At 38.9% G+C, this 22,709-nt stretch overlaps 1 protein-coding gene across 8 annotated transcripts in view; it reads left to right on the top strand.

Moving 5' to 3' along the window:
- The window catches only part of TRAPPC8 (trafficking protein particle complex subunit 8), a 106,804-nt gene that overhangs the window by 62,169 nt on the left and 21,926 nt on the right, over positions 1-22,709 (top strand). For all 8 annotated transcript variants that reach the window (XM_039524648.1, XM_039524646.1, XM_039524645.1 and 5 more), the window contains 10 exons: positions 2,296-2,490; positions 2,712-2,842; positions 4,416-4,487; positions 5,030-5,156; positions 7,162-7,319; positions 7,952-8,394; positions 12,091-12,235; positions 15,103-15,199; positions 16,963-17,031; positions 17,170-17,210. In XM_039524648.1, the coding sequence (XP_039380582.1) occupies positions 2,296-2,490; positions 2,712-2,842; positions 4,416-4,487; positions 5,030-5,156; positions 7,162-7,319; positions 7,952-8,394; positions 12,091-12,235; positions 15,103-15,199; positions 16,963-17,031; positions 17,170-17,210 (1,478 nt within the window). The remainder of the gene's footprint in view (positions 1-2,295; positions 2,491-2,711; positions 2,843-4,415; positions 4,488-5,029; positions 5,157-7,161; positions 7,320-7,951; positions 8,395-12,090; positions 12,236-15,102; positions 15,200-16,962; positions 17,032-17,169; positions 17,211-22,709) is intronic.

The raw sequence follows: 22,709 nt of genomic DNA, 5'->3' as shown, positions 1-22,709 counted from the left end.
TTTATATATTTGGCACTTAAAGGTGCCATTACTGAAACTTTTTTGCCAACCACCACACTGTTACACCAAAAACTGAAGAAAGTTTGAAAGATAAACAAATGCATAATGTCCAAATACTTTTCACTCTTTAGTGTACATAACTTTCAAAAGTTAGTAAGTTATGTACATATACTAAAGGAGAACATTATTTCCCGTCACTTGAGGGAATTTTAAAGTTTAAATGTTAGGAAACCTCCATTTAACTAGTTCTAGAGGATTTTCTTTCAGAATTGACTTATTGGCATAAAATTTACAGAAGAAAAAAGAGATTTGCCTAGCCTTCTACACAGTGGTATAAATTATTTTACTTGATTCTTTTTTGTAAATAAGTGAAACATGCTTTATGTACTAGCAACAAAGAATCCTGTGGCACCTTATAGAATAACAGACGTTTTGCAGCATGAGCTTTCGTGGGTGAATACCCACTTCTTCGGATGCAAGAATGTCTTGCATCCGAAGAAGTGGGTATTCACCCACGAAAGCTCATGCTACAAAACGTCTGTTAGTCTATAAGGTGCCACAGGATTCTTTGTTGCTTTTACAGATCCAGACTAACACGGCTACCCCTCTGATGCTTTATGTACTGTTTTTGTCTGAACAAAATGTGATGTATTTATAGTAGAGTAGTAATAACTAAACTTTACTGTGTATTTATGATCCTTGGAGGAACTATGTTAAGTAGGCTAGGAAAAGAGCACACAGGGACACATTGAAAAAGATGTGTGTGATTGTTCTTTCTTAAATGGCTTGGATCCATATAAAGTCTTAATGAAAACAACTTTAACTGAGGAAATGTGTAAAAGAAACTGTCTTGATGCTCTTATATATGCTGTGTGGTAGTGTGCAGGTGAAATAGTAGTCATGTTAAAGAATAAATTAGCCTGAAAAATAAGAGAATGTAGGGAGATCCAAAAAAGGTCTATTTTGCAGTAATGTAGAGGAGTGTTAACTTGAGCATGATTTTTATGAATAATTGAATGATCTGTACTAAGTTCTGAGCAAAGATAGAAATATTTATATTTGACAGTTAATAGCAATGATCAAATTATTTTAGTTAACAATGTAATCACATTTTGGATTAGGTGTTATGTAGCATTCTGAACTTTTAAAAATATTAAAATTCAGTTATACAAAATTTTATAACCAGAGTATCTTCTTTGTAACAGGATTTATTACAAGCCCATTTTTAGATGCATATAATGAGTAAGAGTATGTGCTGGTCTAGATTGGCATCGGGTGTTTTATTCTGAGAGCCAGTTCGCTTTAGTAAATTTCCAAGAGGTATGGGTTGGAAGGTACAACACTTGCCAAGGATGACCCTCAGATCTGCTATTGGAGTATGTCCCAAATGTTCTGAAAGTGTTTTCTCCACCCTCTGCTGTTTGTGGTTGAAGGCCTACACATTAATGTATAAATCTTCCGTGTCCTCCCACCCCCATTAGGTCGTCACCAAACCAACACAATACTTCCTTGTGTTTCTTACATGTTTTATTGCCCAATGGAATTCTTATATCGGTCATTGGCATTTGAGTTAGCTCCAGTTAAAATGATTTGGGTAGTCAGAATATCAGAGCTATTGATTCAGGCCCAAGCAACTGTTGCTGCACTGGTTACATGCTTCAACTTGTGAAGATTTTCTTCACAACCATAACAGATTTCACTTTTTAAAAGTAAAAGCAAAGACTTTGAACAGTTGAGAGGTCTGCCTGCACTGTACACTTTGGGAAACACTGATCATAATCTTCAACTGATTCTGTTTATCTGTGTGCCAAATAGCCATAATACTTACCTGCCTCCTCAGGTAAAATGTCTGATGTGTTTTGAGATTCTCAGATAAAATGCTGAGTGCACATTAATATATCTTTTTCTGTTTTTTAGTGTAGACTTTTAGTCTGTTTTTAGTTTATAAACTGAACTTTTGGTGTTGTAAATTACAGTTTAGTTTTTATTCCACTTGCACACTTAAGTGTGTATATTTAAAAAAGATTGTGTGAAACTCTTGAAGATTATCTGCACCTACATTTTAAAATCAAATGGCTTGAGAAAATGTGAATATATTTTGTGAGTGTATTGTACTTCACAAGTGCACGTGAGTAAAGTATCTCACATGACCCACTTGGAAGTGTTATCAAATGAATCATATAAAAATTGATTAGGAACCTTGGGCCCCTGGCAAGCTGCCAATACAGCCCTTTATGTTGTAACTGTTGTGCACCACTCTCTTATGCCACTTAATTTTGATTTATTCTCTATTAGGTGAAAAGCAGGCAGCCACACATATAAGTCTTGATCAGGAATATGATTGTGAATCTTCTCACCAATGGAAGGAGCTTGAAGAACAGGTTGTGGCTGTGGTTAACAAAGGAATAATACCATCAAACTTTCAACCGACGCAGTATTGTTTGAACAGCTTTTCAGATAACTCCAAGTTTCCACTTGCTGTAGTAGAAGGTAAATTTATAGCGTATGGATTCTTTAAAAATCAGAAGTCTTTAAATGTAATCTGCAGGAAGTTTTCCATTGCTGTCGTGGAACTAACCAAACTACTTTTTGTGATATGGCTTGTTTGAGGTGAATATTGAGTTTCAGATCATATTAGGAATATATACCCTGTAATCGCTTGTTGAAATACATAGTCCTATGTAAAGTACATAATAGCTTTTTCTTAATAGAACCAGTAACAGTGGAAGTAGCCTTTAGAAACCCATTGAAGGTTCCACTTTTGTTGACTGATTTATCATTGCTTTGGAAATTCCAACCTAAAGATTTCAGTGCAAAGCATAACGGAGCAACAAAAGAGTTGGTGAGTAATTAAGAACATTTAACTGTTGCCGAACTATTTTTTACAATTTAAACAATTTTATTCTTAAACGTACTCTTCTATGGCAGAATATTGAGATGTTGCTTTTATTAAAAAGGCAACATTTGTCAGCAAATACCATGAGTTCCTAGTTATTTTCTGCTGTAATTTTTTTTTGGGTGGGGGGGGGTCTATTAAAAGCTGGCAAATGCTTTTTAACATTTTATACTATTTAATGGTAAATAGTGTAAAAGTTTGAAGCACAGATATTATGTACAGTATTTCTAATCTGATTTTAACAAGATTATTTAAATTACACACCCTTTAAAGTCGCTTGAGTAGTCTGATAGTTGAAGCTTGGCATAACAGCAGCAGGGTGAAACATTTTATGCATTCTTAACCTTTGCATCAATACCTATTTTTTCTTACTACACCTCTACCCCGATATAACGCGACCTGATATAACGCGGTAAAGCAGCACTCCGGGAGGGTGGGGGTGGCTGTGCGCTCAGGCAGATCAAAGTAAGTTTGATATAACGCAGTTTCACCTATAATGCGGTAAGATTTTTTGGCTCCTGAGGACAGCGTTATATCGGGGTAGAGGTGTAATTAGGTAGGATCACTTAATCTGCATATTGATTACAAACATAGCAGATGTGGCCAGTTGATTCCATGTTACATTTGAGTTCGCTTAGATTTTCAGTTCTCATTGGCTTTCTTTTAACATAAATTGTTTCATGTAGTCTTTTATGTAACATGGGTATTTTCTGATACCTTTCATTATTATTTTAGTAGCTTCATAATCAACCCCTTGATATTTAAAATAACCTGTACTTATAATGGCACTTTGGATAATGTCTCTTGTTGGCAGAATTTCCTCTTAAAATGACCCTTGTTGTTGAAAGAGGTCTGTCATAAAGTTTGTTGTTCTGAAATGTTTAATACATTTCTGTCATATCAAGTTGATTTCCTGTGAAAAGGTGTTGTTTAGACCACTTTCTTAATCTTTCAACTAATTACTTTTTTTTACATAATATTGTAGTCCCTCAGTATTAATGATTGATTATTTCTAGCCAACCATAGAAAGAGGCAACTTCATACTTGTGGTTTGGCTAACTTTCTCCTTCAGAAAACTCCCTTTTATTTGCTGTGCCTGGGGTGCAAGCCTATATAACCTTCTGTAATTCTCAATGAAATCCGTATTCAGGGCTGATCATCTCACAACATGTGATGAATCTCACATGCACTGTCATGATATAAACAGAATTGGTCTCTGGAATGCTGTTCATTAATGAAGTGGCTCACTAGGCCTGGAAGGTTGATCTGTGCTTAAAAATTACCTATCTACCTTAAAAGTGGTAATAAAGGGAGTCTGCTGGCGCTGGTCGCATTTCTACAGGTCCCTGTTTACGGTTTCAAATTGTGCATTCTTTTGCTTCTTTGAAGTGCCCTAAAACAACACACTGTTGCCAGAACTAGTATTTGTAGCAATTTAGTTCAGAGGAACATTGTGAATAAGGAAATAAAAACAGTTCTTCAACCAATTGCCTTTTTCCCTCCCTTCCTTCCTTCCTAGGCATGTGGAAATGACATGATAGGAGCTGAAGTAATAGCTGAGTTCTTAATTAATAGCGAAGAGACAAAAATGGTAAGTAGGTAAATGTTTATATTTACACTTTGAATGTACATTATCGTATGTTTAGGTACAATTTATTTCTTAGAAATGAAAGACAAGTTTAGATATTCTATCAGACAGAAGGTAGTTCCATTTGGAATAATTTCCTTTTACGAGAAGTGGGTATTCACCCACAAAAGCTCATGCTGCAAAATGTCTGTTAGTCTATAAGGTGCCACAGGATTCTTTGCTGTTGGTACATCAGTATTATCCTTTGTTTTTAAGATCTCTAACAGGCTAATTCCAGATTATAATTTTTTTCTTTCTGAAGAGATTTTTTTTTCCTATGTGCTTGATGATTTCTCTACTGATGTGCAAATGAACTATTCTGCAAAAATGTAAAAACAAAAATCTTGTAGATATTGAGTTAGTTACAATTAACACTTTTCTGATTTAAAAGTGCATTATTATATAATGTTGCTATGAATTTTTGTAAAAATGGGACATTGAATGTAAAAAATAAGTGGATTTTTTTCTTAGTAGCAACAACAACAAAATTTAACATATCTCCACAGGCAAGACTAAAGCTCTTTCCCCATCAAACAGGGGAGCTACATATTCTGGGAGTCGTTTACAATCTTGGCACTATTCAGGGTACTATGATGATAGATGGGATTGATCCTTCTATTGGATTGCAAGCAGGTAAGGATATGGCATTCCCCTGAGAAATGGCAGAAAATCTTAGTTTGTACCACAGAATAGAACTGAAGTCTGCCAGGTAAACAGTGGCAGCTGGTGGTGGTGGTGGAGGGGGCATGTCTAAAGAAAGAGGGAGAGACTGATAAAGTAAGTGGACACAAGTGGCAAACTGAAGCAGCACATAGAAAGAGGATGGAAGGGAAGTAGAGGTTTACTGTTGCCTAAACTACTTTCCCTTCAGCATTTGTAGACTAGGTTTAAGAAAAAAAACCAGGAAAATTTAAAAATCTAATCTAATTCAAAACAAATTCAGATTTACTATGTTTTGCCTTCTTTAGCCTTTGCAACTTTCTTCTTCTCTAGAGTCCCTCTCCATTTACTTCTCTTCTAGCTGTCTCCTCCTATCTCAATGCCACTTGAGCTTTCATCTTTTCCGCCTGTTTATAATCACCAGCTTTTTTCCCCAGTATTCCTTTGAAAATGTGAACTTCTCAGGCATAGTTTGTTGTCAAGCTATAATTTAATCAGATTTGATATGACATTAAAAATTACTTCAGCCAAGGACTTCTTAAAGATTTCAGTTGTCACCCCTTTTTGCTTTCTTAAAACATGCTATTCCTTTAGATACATACTTTGTATAGAGTAAGCTGGTTAGTGTCTCTTACTCTTTAGTCTTTCAAAACGGCCACATTTAGTGAGCTCTATCTATCATGTTTTACACTCCTTTTTTACTTTGGCCAATGTGGGTGGAGGGTGGGGCATTCTGAACTTGCTTTCATAAAATTTTTAACTTCATTTCAAAATAGGTCTATAACTTTCCTTCTTCCTTCTAAACCATCTTCCAGGAAAGATTTTGTTCTCTAACTTTATACAAAAGTTCAATTAAGATTAGGAGTGAAAAAAAATATTTTGCTATTTATGCCTGTGTGATTGGTCTCAACCCAGTTCCTAGTTAAGAACTGTCAGAAGACCCATCTAATTGGGTTTTCTGACATTTCTGCGAGGATAAGAATTGATTAGGTTAAAAATTGAACTGTCTTGTTTTGGTCCTTCCAAAACAGTTGAGGTATGGCTTCTATACAGGTGCAGATGGCACTGCCAGTGCAATTCCTGTTTCATGCATACTAGTCTCCAAGGGTGCCATTTAATCTGTAATAATTAGGGCTTTACTAAATTCACAGTCCATTTTGGTGAATTTTAGAGTCACAGGATTTTAAAGTCATAAATCTCATGATTTCAGATATTTAAATCTGAAATTCCACTGTGTTGTAACTGTAGGGGTTCTAACCCAAAAGGGGGATGTGGAGGCATCACAAGATTTATTGTAGGGGGGTTGTGGTATTGCCACCCTTACTTCTGCCCTGCGGCTGCCGGCAGTGCTGCCTTCAGAGGTGGGAGCCCAGCTATGAAGGCAGCACCACCGCCAGCAGCAGCGCAGGAGTACGGGTGACATGGTATGATATTGCTTCCCTTATTTCTGTACTGCTGCCTTCAGAGCTGGGCCCTTAGCCAGCAGCCACCACTCTCCGGATGCCCATTGCCACCCTTACTTCTGCACAGCTCCTGGCAGTGCTGCCTTTCAGAACTGGGTGCCTGGCCAGCAGCTGCTGCTTTCCAGCCACCAAGCTCTGAAGGCAGCACCGAAGTAAGGGTGGCAATACTGTGACCCCCTCCTACAATAACCTTGCAACCTCTCGTGACCCCCTTTTGGATCAGCACTCCCAGTTTGAGAAATGCTGATTTTCCCCTGTGAAATCTGTGTAGTATAGGGTAAAAGTACACAGAAGACCAGATTTCATGGTCCATGACGTGTTTTTCATGGCTGTGAATTTGGTAGGGCACTATTAATAATCATTATGTTCACACTTAAAATGAAAATTGTAAATGGTTTTCAAGTATATCTTCTTTTTTAGAAAGCCATGAAATTGAAAGGATTCGAGGCTAAAAAAATAACAGACTATTTTGCTTATGTAACTTCATGGTTTCAAACTGCTGGTTGTTATTTCAGGAAAGTTTGTCTATAATGGGATGTCTGTACGAGGACGACAGGACTTAGAAATTCAGGGCCCTCGACTTAATAATACAAAAGAAGAAAAAACATCCATTAAATATGGACCAGATCGACGTTTGGATCCTATTATAACTGAGGAAATGCCCTTGTTGGAGGTATTTTATATTCTCCCCTGCTAATAACTTGAGCACATAGTCAAATGTTCAGCTGTACCTTTATAAAACAGTAATATTTTTTACTTTTGGTTTAACTTTATTTATAGCATTGCGATCTTTTGACCTAACATCCAAAATGGCAATCTTATAAAGGGGCAGAATGTAGTGGTTTATGTAAGTCATTCTTTTACAGCTGTACCAGTTTTTCCAACTACCAAGTTTGTATCTAATTCAGGTGAAACCTCAGAGAGTTACAGGTATCATCACAAATTTCTGCCCCAGTTGAAGTTTATACACTTCTGCCAGAATTTGAGTTAAGACAACTTTATTAGTAAAAGCTGCAAGAAAAAAAATATATCTGGCAAATTAGCATTTTGGTTTTCCTATCTCCAGTAGCAAAACCTAATTTCCCAAAGTAGGGCCTTATTTCCTGAGTATAAAGGGGGTCAGGGAAAGCAAAAATGAAACAGAAAAATCCCTTAATTTACTAGGGTTCAGTGTGATTCCCTTTACTGTTAAATTTAACATTGACAAATTTAGTTTATAAATACTGTGGTGGCTTCTTCAAGTTATTTTCAGAAATCTGTCACTATTAAATTGTTAACCTTATAAATTTTTCCCCCCCAATGCAGGTATTCTTTATAAATTTTCCTACAGGGCTGCTCTGTGGAGAAATCAGAAAAGCATATGTAGAATTTGTGAATGTGAGCAAGTGTCCTCTTACTGCATTGAAGGTTGTATCAAAACATCCAGAATTTTTTACTTTTGGTGGAAATACTGCTGTTCTAACACCACAGAGTCCATCAGCTTCGGAAAACTGTAGTGCTTATAAGACTGTTGTGACAGATTCTACCTCTGTATGCACAGCACTGATGTCATCAGCTTCTTCTGTAAACTTTGGGCTTGGCACAGGAAGTCAGCCAGAGGTGATACATGTCCCACTTCCTGACTCTGTCCTCCTTCCTGGGGCTTCAATCCAGCTGCCAATGTGGTTACATGGACCAGATGAAGAAGGGGTTCATGAAATAAACTTTTTATTTTACTATGAAAGTATTAAAAAACACTCAAAAATGTGGTAAGATTTTTTTAACTAGCTTTTTCAAACTAAATTAGGTTTTACCTAGTAAACTACTTGACACTAAATGTATTTAGGTATGTTAAATATTTCTGGATTCAAGTGCCCTAAAAATGAAAGTGGTGTCTAATTGGTGTCTAACGTTGCTGTAGTAGTAAAGCAAAGCATAAACATCAGTGGCTATATATATTACACTGAACTCACTGCTTTCTAGATTACCTTTCTGGTTAAATTGTCAAACTGATTGCATGTGTTTTGGACAGAGCAATTTTTCAAAGTATGACACTCATGAATGAAAGAAATCTCCCTGAGTTCTTAGCAAAGGACAATGTACGTGAAGTCAGGCCTTCACCATGGAAGCATATTTAGTTCTTGCTCATGGGTTGTCTTACTTTCCTAGGGGAAGAGAGAGTGGAGTGGTTGCTATTGGATACTGTAAAAGGGAAGCTCTGTCCACATCAGAGCCTCAAGGAAGTTTGCTTTCAGCTCAGAACTTGGCCAGCAGTTCCAACTTATTAATTTCTTCAACCAGTAATCAAAAACAAATAGCCTTTTCACAAAAACAAAATCACAGTAGTCTCTTTTCACTTTCTTACTCAATATATTTGTTTTGCCACTCATCTGAAGAGAAGGTGGTCTTACCATTTGTGATGTTTTTCTTTACCTCTTTTTTTTTTCTTGTTACCATTTACAAAATACCAGCTAATCAGGTTGACATAGGCTAGAAGAGATTTTCACGCTAGAAGAACGACAGGAGACCATGGATGTGGGTTAATTAGGCTGCACCTTTATTTCCTTTTAATAGCTGGGAGTATCTGGAAACAAATTGTACAGTGCAGGGAGGAGGGGGTCAGCTCCCTGCTGTTCAAGATGTAGGGGCACCAAACCCGCTTCCACAGCTCCTATAAGGAGTACTTTCCTTTAAATTCTTTTCCAATCCGTATTACCTGATAACCATATCCCTTCCATATAGAGTTCCTTCATTGGATATCTGCCAGAAGGAGCCACCAACAAAATTATTGGCTGCCTCCCCCACTCCAGATTCGCAAATATCCACAGATTCCTCCTTCCTTTTTTCCCTTTGTAATAGAGGTGAACCACATTTGAATCCAGTGTCCACTCCCAAGCTTCCAAAGAGTGTACAAGCTGCATCAGTTGGTCCCATTACATGCCCTTCCTTATTGTGCCTTGTTCCTATGGTTCTACAGAGAGACTTGTACTGATTCTCAGGTTCAGTCCCTATCCTGGCTAATACAGTTTAGGAGTAGCAGCAGATAGGGGCTGAGTCTTTTGTAAACAGTGTGGTTCTTTAGAATCTATCAGTTCATCAAGCGTCAGTTGTCCAGACCATGGAGGAGTGAGCCTTCAGGAGACACTAGTGAACCAATACATTCACCTAACATTTTAATTTCTTTCTGCTCATAGATCAGAGTGGAGAATTCGGTGTTTTCAATGCCTCTCTTCTTTCTCTGCCTTTCATTTTTTCCCCTTCATAACATATGTCCTGGCTGGTTCTTACAGTTTCAAATCAGTGCAGGGATGTTGTTTGTATTCTTGGCTTGCTGCACCTTCTCAACCTCTAGCTTTACCTAGATTAAGTCACTGCGACTTGGGAGATCTGAGTTCTGTTCCCAGTTGTACCAATACTTCCTATGTGACCTTGGGCAACTTACGTAGTCTTTTTCACAGTTCCCCATCTGCAAAGTGAGAATACTTCACTACCTCAAATGATGTTGAGGATGAATTAATGAGGCTGAGCTACTTGTATATTATAGTGATGTCCATAAAAAGCACCTAGCTACAGTTCAGTTTACCTGTCAAATCTAACAGGAGAAGAGCTCTGTGGAGCTCAAAAGCTTGTCTCTCTCACCAACAGAAGTTGGTCTAATAAAAGATATGACCTCTCCCACCTCGTCTCTCTCAAGTCTAATAGAAGTGAGTTCTGTAAACTGGACTGAAGAACTCTTTGTTGTTTAGCTCCCTATAAATTACCCATCCTACAGGCTTAAGTGGGTTGTGTCCACAGAGCATATACTGTAACTGGATACATACCATCAAATATTGATTGACTTTGCTATGAGCATATTATACTTGTGCTCTGTGAATTTGACAGGCCTCCTGTCATCTTCCAAGTGCAGAGTGTCTCAGTAAAAGGTCTACAGAACTCACTTTCTGGTGTATTGCAGAATACAGGCAGACCTGCTGACCTTCAGAAAATTGGTCAAGTTGTATCTTTTTGTCAAGTACTTGCTAGCTAGAAAAATATAAAGCTCACAATAGTTGACTTGCTCTTGCACTGCTAACAGGATTAGAAATAAGCCTTTTTTTGCTGGAGTAAGCAGTTTAAGATTCTAGATGCGCACAGGTATCAGATGTTTTTGAATGTGTGGTGCCATTTGTAGTCTTTTTGGACTAAAACCACACTTTAAAGTGCTCGCATACTCAGCATATGTGTGTGACTGTAGCTAATTGAAAGTTGTACTTTTCAAAATACAGACTGATATATGGGAACTTTGGGCACTAAAGCAATTAACATATTTTGTTTATCAGCACTGAAGTACTCACTAGATCAGGGGTCGGCAACCTTTCAGAAGTGTCAAGTATCAGAGGGGTAGCCGTGTTAGTCTGGTTCTGTAGAAGCAGCAAAGAATCCTGTGGCACCTTATAGACTAACAGACGTTTTGCAGCATGAACTTTCGTGGGTGAATACCCACTTCTTCGGATGCAAGCAGTGGAAATTTCCAGGGGCAGGTGTGTATATATAAGCAAGTAAGAAGCAAGCTAGAGATAACGAGGTTAGATCAATCAGGGAGGATGGGGCCCTGTTCCAGCAGCTGAGGTGTGAAAACCAAGTTTTCACACCTCAGAACCAGTTTCTCCTCCCTTGGTTTTCATACCTCAGCTGCTGGAACAGGGCCCCATCCTCCCTGATTGATCTAACCTCGTTATCTCTAGCTTGCTTCTTGCTTGCTTGTATATACCTGCCCCTGGAAATTTCCACTGCTTGCATCCGAAGAAGTGGGTATTCACCCACGAAAGCTCATGTTTCAGAAGTGGTGTCCTGAGTCTTCATTTATTTACTCTAATTTAAGGTTTTGCGTGCCAGCAATACATTTTAACATTTTTAGAAGGTCTCTTTCTATAAGTCTATAATACATAACTAAACTATTGTTGTATGTAAAGTAAATAAGGCTTTTAAAATGTTTAAGAAGCTTCATTTAAAATTAAAATGCAGAGCCTCCCAGACTGGTGACCAGGACCTGGGCAGTGTGAATGCCACTGAAAATCAGCTTGTGTGCCGCCTTTGGCATGCATGCCATAAGTTGCCTACCCCTGCACTAGATTACCACTTAAAATTTTGGACCAGCAGCTATAAACTCCTCCCCTTCCCCCCCCCCCCCCATCTGGCTAGATCTGAACCTGTGTCAGTGTTGTAGTTCTTGTATTTACATTCTCCAGAATCTTGAGCCTAATCAGTAGTACAGGTTTTCAAACACCTACAAAGATGTGTCAACTTCCTACATCTTTTATCTTGGTGTGGGAGATGCTATATAGCAAAAGATATCTTCTCAGCGGGAGCTGGAAACAAATTTATGGCCTGATTACATCTGTCTTTAAATGTAAAAGCATAATTGTTAATGAGAATTTCTCTGATAAACCAGTATTGCAATTTAGAACCTGATGCTTTCTTTCTAGTCATAGAGTATTAAGACACACTGCAGTTATTTGTACCAGCCGATCTTTGAATGTTCGAGCTACTGTCTGTAGAAGTAATGCCCTTGAGGATGAAGGCAAAGGGGACAATATGCTGGTGTTTGTGGATGTGGAAAATATCAATACTGTAAGTTTGTTTAGAAAAGGGGATTTTATTTTGTCTTTATACTCTTTTACCAAGGTTTACTCTCATGGCTGCATGTCTGGATATGTTTCTGTAAGCATATGCTTGGTCTGCTGATTGACAAGTTTCTCTTTAACGTGCTAATTAAGACAAACTATTTTGCAAAACAGATTTATTATAAACATGAAGTTCTAAGTGAAACTTGCTCAATAAAATGCATTGAAACAATTTAGGACTCTTCAACTACAAGTGGAATTTCACTAAATCAAAGTTCAGTGTAGACAAGTTCCACTGTAATTCCTCCCTCCCCCCAAATATGCTTTAGGAACTGTGATAGGTGTCAGTTTTTATTTGACTTGAAAGGGTGTACATTGTAAGTTGCATTTGAAGCATTCTTGATGCCCATCAGTTGCAAGCATGGATAACTAGCTCTGAATCGCATATCTAAACCTTTCATTCTATCACACAAGTTTTGTTGCTAGCTGCAAATGAAAAAATTATTCAGTTCAACATTATGAACTTGGAATCTGAGTCTTTGACTCTTGCTTACACCTACTAGCCAAACTCTCAACCTGGTAGGTCCCCCTAATTGAAGTAATGGGTGCTGCTGGTACAGTAGCTTGGCATGATCTGTAGCGCTGGTTCGCAATCTTTCCACACTACACCCAAAACCCCAAATGTATTTTCTTGTTACAAGCCAAGGTTTAGAGATTGGGTCATAAGAAATGGCAGATGGTTTTTTTTGTGTGAGGCTCTGTCGTAGTAGGTCTGTTATATGGGCACTTGTAAGTGTGCTTCTCACTGACCACATAGCATTTAACTCTTGTTCACTGGAACACTGTTTCTGATGCTGTGCTGGTATTAGTTATAAAGAGGGAGGGGGGCAGCAGGTGGAAGGAGTCTGGGATAGCTGCTAGTTTGCTCTGTACCCTTACAGGGTCCTAGGGCTTGCAGTATTTTGCTGCTTTATTCCCCCTCAACCAGCTGAGTACAACCCAGGGTATGAACCAATTGAGGGTTGCATTCTATTCATTGTGAAATCCTGATCTTAGGAGTCAATAAGTGCCTTTTTTGCTTTGTTTTAAAAGATGTACTACCACCAAGATATAAACTATTGTAAACTAATATACAGTATAGTGTTTAAATTCTAACAGTGGGGCGGGGGAGAGGCCCTTTGAGGCCAACTGTGTAATCTGGCAGAGTTCTTCTGGTAATGTGATGTCACCAGTGTAGCCTATAATAGGCTGCCACAGCAGAGCGGGCTGGAAGACAAGAGCGAAGACAAATGTTCAGTAGTTCTCTAACCTGGCTGTGGGAGGGAATTCCACATGTAATGCTAAATTTAGTGAGCTTTTCACTATTATCTTTGGCTCATTAAACCTATTAATATTGTAACTTGAATATTTCTTAATTTGTAGTTATATTTGGGTAGCAATAGAAATTGATACTGTTAGGTAACTTTAAAAAACAGATTAAACATTTATCACAACCTTCCTTTGAAGGAGAGAGAGATTTTTATACTGAAAGTGAGGCAGAAAGGTTAAATGACTTGTCTAAAGGTTTTTAAGAAGTTTGTCGGGTACAACTAGAAACCAGACTCCTTGCTGCCATTTCTGAGTTCAGACCACTAGACCATTCCATTTCACTAGAAATTATTGGCATAGCCTATAGTGGAATTATGCATATTTAAGAGTTTCCATGCTCCAGCAAGGTGAAGCTACAGTGTCTGCACTAAACAGCAGAATAATATAACTGAATCCCTACCGATGAATTTTTAAACAGTTGGGTGCTAGTTGAATCCCTGAACTGAGCCAATATTTCAGTGGTTCTCAAACTTTTGTACTGGTGACCCCTTTCACATAGCAAGCCTCTGAGTGCGACCCCCCCCCTTATAAATTAAAAACACTTTTTTATATATTTAACACCATTATAAATGCTGGAGGCAAAGTGGGGCTTGGGGTGGAGGCTGACAGGTTGCGACGCCCCATGTAATAACCTCGTGACTCCCTGAGGGGTCCCGACCCCCAGTTTGAGTACCCCTGCAATATTTGATATGCACAGGCACATTGTGTTGCTGAGGGCATGTGTAAGGCAGGAATTCTGACATCAGTAGGCTTCCACAGCTTCACATAAAACGTTTTTAATTAGTGTTTTAGATGTAACTGAATTGTGCAGAATGTTTTTATCATTCTTGGAAATGTTAAGAAAAACAGGCGTTATTAGGCAACATGCCCACCTGATTTGGAATATTTACCTAAGTAATTTTAGACAGTGGTATGGATAGAGTCAAAGTGTCCTAGTGGATAGAAAACTAGACTGAGAATCAGAAGGCCCTGGTTCTATTCAAACTCTGCTGCTGTCCTGCTGTGTGAAACTTCACCTCTCCATGCCTCTGTTTCTCTTCCATCCTTTCTCTTGACTGATTATTTAATTTAAAGGCTCTTCAGGGCAGGGACTTTCTTGTTGTCTTTCTCCAATGCCTAGCACAAAGGGACTCCAATCTGTTGTGGCCTCTGGATATACACCTCTACCCCGATATAACGTGACCCAGTATAATATGAATTCTGATATAACGTGGTAAAGCACTGCTCCGGTGTGTGTGTGGGGGGGGGGGCTGTGCGCTCTGGCGGATCAAAGATTGATATAGTATGATTTCACCTATAATGCAGTAAGATTTTTTTTGGCTTCCGAGGACAGTGTTATATCTGGGTAGAGGTGTACCTGTATTACAAATAATATGGATTGGGGCTTTCCCAAAGATGCCAAATCTCCTAGATTTTGAAATAGGGCTCTTCATTTATAGAATAAAAAATTGCTCCTTTTGTCAGTTGGTTTAGATTGGCACAATTAACTTTCTCATTTTTATTTAGAGTGAAGCTGGTGTTAAAGAATTTCATATAGTACAAGTATCAAGTAACAGCAAACACTGGAAGTTACAGAAATCTGTAAATCGCTCTGAAGACAAAGGTTTGTATTTGTATCTGTATCAGGTATAAGTTAGTCACTGTTCTGTTTGGCAAAGAACAGTTAATCTTATGCAAGAAAGCATCAAATTATACTGTTTAAATCTACTTATATGTTCTCTTTTGTCTTTTTTTTTAAAATAAATTTCTTGTAATTCTGTTTTTTACCATTTCAGAAACTAATTTGTCATTATCATTAAGAGACATTTCTGCTCTACCAGTAAACTAAAAATCCATCTGTATAATGAGAGTTCAACCTAACTGTTTGGATTGGTTGACTAGTGGAGTTCACTTCTCAGTTTCTGCCGATTTCCATCTGCCTTGCTTCCTCTGTTATGTTACATCTGTTTATTTTTACAGTGGTAGAATGATACTTAATTTATTTGCAAAAAGAACAGGAGTACTTGTGGCACCTTAGAGACTAACAAATTTATTTGAGCATAAGCTTTCGTGGGCTAAAATTCACTTCATCGGATGCATGAAGCGGAAAATACAGTAGGAAGGTGTGTGTGTGTGTGTGTGTGTGTGTGTGTGTGTACACACACACACACACACACACACACACACACACACACACACACACACACACACACACACACACACACAGTGGGTGTTACCATGCACACTATAACGAGAGGGATCAGTTAAGGTGAGCTATTACCAGCAGGAGAGAGTGTGGTAATCAAAATGGCCCGTTTCCAGCAGTTGACAAGAAGATGTGAGGAACCATAACAGGGGAAAATAAACATGGAGAAATGGTTTTACTTTGTCTAATGAGCCACCCACTCCCAGTCTTTATTCAAGCCTAATTTATTGGTGTCCAATTTGCAAATTAATTCCAATTCAGCAGTCTCTCGTTGGAGTCTGTTTTTGAAGTGTTTTTGTTGTGATATTGTGACTTTTAGATCTGTAATCGAGTGACCAGGGAGATTGAAGTGTTCTCCAACTGGTTTTTTAATGTTATAATTCTTGACGTCTGACTTGTGTCCATTTATTCTTTTATGTAGAGACTGTCCGGTTTGGCCAATGTACATGGCAGAGGGGCATTGCTGGCACATGACATATATCACATTGGTAGATGTGCAGGTGAACGAGCCTCTGAAAGTGTGGCAGATGTGTCCTATGGTGGTGTCCCCTGAATAGATATGTGGACAGTATTTTCCACTGCATGCATCTGATGAAGTGGGTTTTAGCCCAGGAAAGCTTATGCTCAGATTTTAGTCTCTACAAGTACTTCTGTTCTTTTTGCAGATACAGACTAACACAGCTGCTACTCTGAAACTTATTTGGTTATTCGGTTATCTATTTCCAAACACCTGGGCTTCCTGTTGCACTAGAATTGATGGCCAGACCAGTCAGACACTACTATGCTGTAATTGTTTCCTTTCCCATACCTGCTCCTTCTTTCTCTATTTCAACACATTCTACTCCAAGTTAGAAATAATTGGAGGTGCAAATGGGAGTCTTTCATTCACTGACTCATATTATCTGTATACCAGATAATTATAGCAAGATGGATTCCTTGTATATGTTAGCAAATAAGATTTAGAATCCAAGTTAAGTAAATTCTATTATAGTCAGTTTTTGAGACAAGTAACTTGTACAATATTGGTTCAAGAGCAGTTTCTAAATACTTAGTCTCCTATATGCGTCAGGCTTACAGATTGCAAAGACTGGTTTTGGGAGATCCTCAGGTGCTACGGTAGTGGAGACCATATAAGTATTTAGGTCAATGGGAAATAGTTTTTTTCAACATCTTTCTTTCAGATTATAAGCTTGCCAGTAGAGAGAGAGGAAAGCTATGCTTTAAAGCAGTAAGATGCAAAAACTCTGGAGGTAGGTTCACTTAACTTTATTGGACATTGGGTTTGGGTGGGATTTTCAAAAGTGTTTGTAACTTCCGTGAAACTTAAGTGCTCATGTTGTGACTTTGCATGCAGATGAAGTGACACTTCCTCTCTTTCTGTCCTTTAGAAAATTACACATTTGCAGACGTTATCTTTGGAAATGAGCAGGTATGTAAATTGATACAAACTTATCAGTATTATTTCAATGTTAAATACCTGTCTTGTGCATATGACCCAATCAAAGCCTTTATTGCCCAAGAAATACCTCCGTATGGGGCATACAATTATCTTTTGCACTTCATGTTTGTGCTAGTATTTTAAAAACACACATTCTTGTACCCTGAAGTCTTTCTCCTTGCTTCCTCAGTGTACATAGATGTAATAAACAATATGGACATAGACAATATGGGAGCATGATCCAATGGATAGGGTCATGGATAATCTGGAGACCTAGATTCTATTTCTGGCACAGAGCAATTCACTCCACCTCTTTCCCTTCCTACCCTTTGTTTCTTTCTGTTTAGATCATAAGCAGTTCAGTACCTAGGATAGTGAGACCCTAATCTGTTGTGGCCTCTAGATGTTACTGTAATAGAAATAATAAAAATAACTATTAAATTTGTTGATGGTTTTTAACATTTGTTCTGCTCTCACATGTTACTGTAAAACGTATGTAGGGGTGAGGGGAGGAGGGGTTCCACGAGTGTGTCAGTGAATTCCAGATATGCTTGTTGTGTTGCAAGTAGATCTCTTCCCTAATTGCCAGTCCTACAAACCCCACCTATCACCAAAAAGTCAATCTGTGTTTTTTGTCTTGTGCATAATCACTAATAATAAAGACTTCACAGTCAGACATACCTGTGCAACTTTTTGTTTTCAGTGGGGTTGTGTAGGTATATTTGGAAGAATCCATATTCTTTCATAGCCATTGAATGCTTATAGCAGAGGGGAAAGTGGAGCGGGGAGTGGGGGGAGGAACTGTGACTAAAGTAGCCCTCTGACTCTGAATGCAAATGGAGAGTTGGTCTGAGTTAAAGGTGCTAGTTTTAAGTATTTACAAGATGGTATTGTCTGGATGATGATTGGGGCTTGCTATGTTAGGTAAAATACAGAGAAGGTAATGTCTGTCTTCAAAATCACTTTTCAGCATAGACTTATGCTTCAAATGTGACCACTATACCTAAAACAGTTGTGCTTTCTTACATTTTTTTTCACTAGCTTGTATACCTGACACTTCCCCAAGTTGAGATTTCACAGATATTGCTTGTAGATGCAAAAATACCCTGTGTGATTGTGTAACATTGGTTTAATCTTGCTTTAAATGCACAGTATATCTGACCCATTCTGTGTCTGATTTTACTGAGCTAAGAGTGTATCTGATGCCTTCAGTCAAATTAACCATAGACAAGCCTAGTTTGCTCCTATTGAAGTTGGTGGAGGTCTTGATGATGACTCAGTAGAAACAAGATTGAACACTGATACAAAGCTTTAGAGTACCTTTGTGTCAAAACCAGTAACAGTTCATACTGAGACTTCATAGAGCAGTTAATATTTGCATGTGTATATAAAAAAAGATTTGTTTGACTTTGTAGTTGAAAGACAGCACATTCTATAGAAGTAACTGTAAATGTGACTTTAAACTTCAAGATGAGAGCACTGGTAGACAGAGTTGTTCTTTTGTACTTTCAGATGATCACCAGTGGGGATACTCATAAAGCACCTTTGCTTTTTTTCTTTACTTACACATTGTAATACCAGTTAGTAATTTTCTCTGCCTAGCAGATAACACCCAGCTTGATCTGTATCACCTGATCCTGAAGTAGCACTTTCTCTTAGTGTTTGTTAATTTAGTTGATCATCTTTGATTGCATCTGAACACAGACAAAACAAGATGGTCATTCTTATCTTGAAATAAGGGTTAGACAGTTTCTCTGCATTTTAATATTTTCAACTGAACTGTTAAAGAGAAAATTGAGATTTCTCTGTGAAAACATGCTGATATATTTTAAAGTTTTTTATTCTCTTAGGAATGTGGGTAGGCTTGGCTTTCATCTACAGCAAACTGTTCCAGTTCAATGGCATTTTTGTAGGTTTAAATTACTTAATCATAAGACTTAAACTATTAAGACTCTCTGTCTTTCACAATCAAAGAATGTAGGGCTTGCAGTGCATATTCTGGAACAGAATTTTGTGCCATTTACTTGTCATTCACAGCAGGTAAAACACAAGCATCTACTTGTATTTACAATCTTAGATATCAGTTATTCTGCTATAATAAGTAAAAATTAAGTTAACATTTAGTCAGTGCTCAATATATAGATGAGCATTCGTGGAAGACAAGCGCATGCACTTAAATTGTTGCTTTTTAGAAATTTTGGCAAACTAATGCTACTATCCCAGGTATGCTAGAAAGGAAAATGAGTTCAAAACTGCACAAGATACAGATTCTGCATCGCCACTAAGTTTTGTGCAGATCCATGTGACGTTATGTGAACTAACTTACATATTTACCATAGGATCATAAACTTCATCTTATTGTTAATATCCTCTGCCACAAACCGTGCTAAGGATGGGATCTGGAGGTGCATAAAGCTGGGTGATTTGGTGAAGGCTGTAGGTGGGTGCTGGGTAGGAGCTGTCTGGGGGAGAACTTATAACTGTACCACCTAGGAATTCTAGTCATGGAGCAGGACCCCATTGTGCTAGGTGGTTCACCGACAGTCCCTGCCCCTGAAAGTTTACAATCCAAGTACACCTCTACCCTGATATAACGTGACCCAAAATAACACGAATTCGGATATAATGCGGTAAAGCAGCGCTCCGGGGGGGATGGGGCTGCGCACTCCAGTGGATCAAAGCAAGTTCGATATAACGCGGTTTCACCTATAATGCGGTAAGATTTTTTGGCTCCCAAGAACAGCGTTATATCGAGGTAGAGGTGTATATAATAAGAGACAACAGAAGGTTATAGACAAATAGATGGAGTACAAGGAAACAATGAGACAGTATTGTCAGTGATAGTGGTCTGAGTACACTAGCAGTCTAACCATTGTCAAGGTTTTGTTAGTGTATCATGGCAAGGGGAAGATTTTTTCAAAGAGGGATTTGAAGGAGGATAATGAGGTGGTTTTGCACATGTTTATGGGAAGTACCTTGCAAGCATGAGGGGGAGCATGGGAGAAACATGAAGGTTCTTATTTGAAAATTTAGCAAATGGATGATTGGCATCATGGTCCGACTAGTTGACCTTGATAGTGAATGAGATATGATGCATGGAGTGGGGATAAGTTGTGTAGAGCTTTAAAAGTGAAGACAAGCAGCTGTTGGATGTGATAGAGAAAAGGGGAGCCAGTGGAGGGGTGACATGAACAAAGCAACATGCAAGGAGAATTATCTTTGCAGAAGCATTGAATAGATATCTTTGGGACAAGATTGCACTTGTCCAGGCCAGAGAACAGAGTGTTGCTGTGATTGAGATGTGAAATGAGACCCTGGATAGGGATTTTTAGCTGGATGGATGGAGAGGAAAGGCATATCTTAAGTCTTATTTCTCAAGTCTTATCTAGAAGCATAGAATATCAGCGTTGGAAGGGACCTCAGGAGGTCATCTAGTCCAACCCCCTGCTCAAAGCAGGACAAATCCTCAATCCCTTCCCGCCATCCCTAAATGGCCCCCTCAAGGATTGAGCTCATAACTCTGCGTTTAGGAGGCCAATGCTCAAACCACTGAGCTATCCCTCCCCTGCAGAAAGAATTAGCAAGAGTTAGACATAATGTGGAAGTCATGTCCTAGAGAGAGATCAGAGCCTAAGGTGAGGCAAGATTATGTACCTGAGTGACAAGCAGAAGTATTGGGCTAAGGGAGAGGGCAACAGCAGATGGTTGTTGAGGCTGGGGAGTTACTGGGGGAGTTTTGTGACTCTGTCCCGGGGGACACCTGGGAGTGGGGGGAAGTTTAAGGGGGAAATTGTGAAAGAGGGATTTGATGGGGAGTAGTTGGGGGAAAGGGGTATCTGGGAGGTAGCTGTGGAGGGGCTCTTTTGGATGATTTCAGAGGCTGGTGGATGTAAGTGTCGGATAAGCTATCTCGATGCTGGCTGGGGAGAGGGGAGCCTGGGACCAGTTTGGGATCCCAATAATTTTCTGTCACTGCTTTGTTATACCCTTCCAGGCTACTCTCCCCTGGACTCTCTGTGAAGGAGGGGAGGGGAAGGAGGCCACAAGGCAGAGGCTGCTTACTCAACTGGCACTATAGTGGCTTCTTTTGGCCATGAGCCACAATTGCAACTCACTTGCAATATAGCTCACTGCACAGATGTGACAGGGTTGTGTTTAAATGTGTGTGTCACAGATCCATGGCACTTTGTAGCCCTGATGTTGGTATGAGTGGTACTGTTCGAACTTATTTGTAAGGAATTTATGAAAATACAGTAATGTTGGGATATTTTCGCAATCAGAAAAACACAAAATTGCTTTTAGCTAAGTGTTTGTGGAAGGCAGTAGATCTTAATCAGAATGAATTGGTCCAAGTCATTACTTTTAAAAAGGGCATCACTTCCAACATTTTTGTATTCTACATTGTTTTTCTGAGCCTCAAATTCCTAATGGTTGGGCTTGCTCCACGCTGCTCAGCTTAGCAGATCCAATCAGTGGCTGAAGATTTTAACTGTTTGTTCTTGCTGATGATGCCAATTTCCTGTGGACTAGAGCTCTCTTCTGTGTTTGAGACACAGCATGCCACGTGTTCAGGTTTCTTTGTATTTACCTGAATGGCTGAAGTCTCATGAGACAGGGCCAAAAATGCCCAGATGCAAAGCCTTGCTAATTTCCCCCCATTTTAGCACTGATCTGCTCAGTATGCAGGTATTTAGAGTTCTCGGAAAGGTGGCTTTTCTGTCAAATTCTCCTGTGCCTGCCTTGCTATCATGCACCAAATGACACGCTATAAAATTCAGGAGACTGACCATTCCCACCAGGCCGGAACTATGCCTTATCCCAGCATGAGCTTGGGTGGCCGAGTGGCAATAGAATTGCAGGTACATCTGATCACCACAATGGAGTAGGGGGATGAGGAGGTATGAGCAGCAGTAAGATAGTCTCTGTGATATATACTCAATTGTTAGTGTATCTTGTCCATCGTTGGTGCAGGTTTAAATGGTAGTCTTTAATCCAGGCTTTCAGGTATATGAATACAGGTATTAGTTAAGTGTAAAAATCCTGGGCAGTTTCATAAAGTAAGGCCTGCAAAAATGGCAGGGCAGTATTTCTTCTGTCTGTGTTGTTTCAAATTTAGTATAGTCCCTGGGTCTCATCGGTCTCCTTTACAGGAAAACATTCTAGAAAGACCATTCTCCCATAGACCATTACTTCCCCAAGCCCAGGGTTGATCATTCCTCTCCCATGGTGTGAGTAATCTGCCAATACACAATAGTTAACAGCTTTGCACAAGGTAATATAGTTTGGTCATTTTGACAGACCTCTGAAGGGTGGGGATGAAGGAGTAGGAAGACGTACCAAATATTGCCACCACCTCCTTATCCAGTCTTCTCCCAAGGACAGACTCCTTAGCTGCTACTTCATTCTGTGAGATTTGGTTGAAAAAGTTCTGGAGTAAGTGATGGATCCTAGTTATATATACACCGCTACCTCGATATAACACGAATTTGG

Source organism: Mauremys reevesii, linkage group 2 (genome assembly GCF_016161935.1).
Source record: "Mauremys reevesii isolate NIE-2019 linkage group 2, ASM1616193v1, whole genome shotgun sequence".
NCBI classification, from domain to species: domain Eukaryota; kingdom Metazoa; phylum Chordata; order Testudines; family Geoemydidae; genus Mauremys; species Mauremys reevesii.
This window is presented reverse-complemented; position numbering and strand designations above follow the sequence as displayed.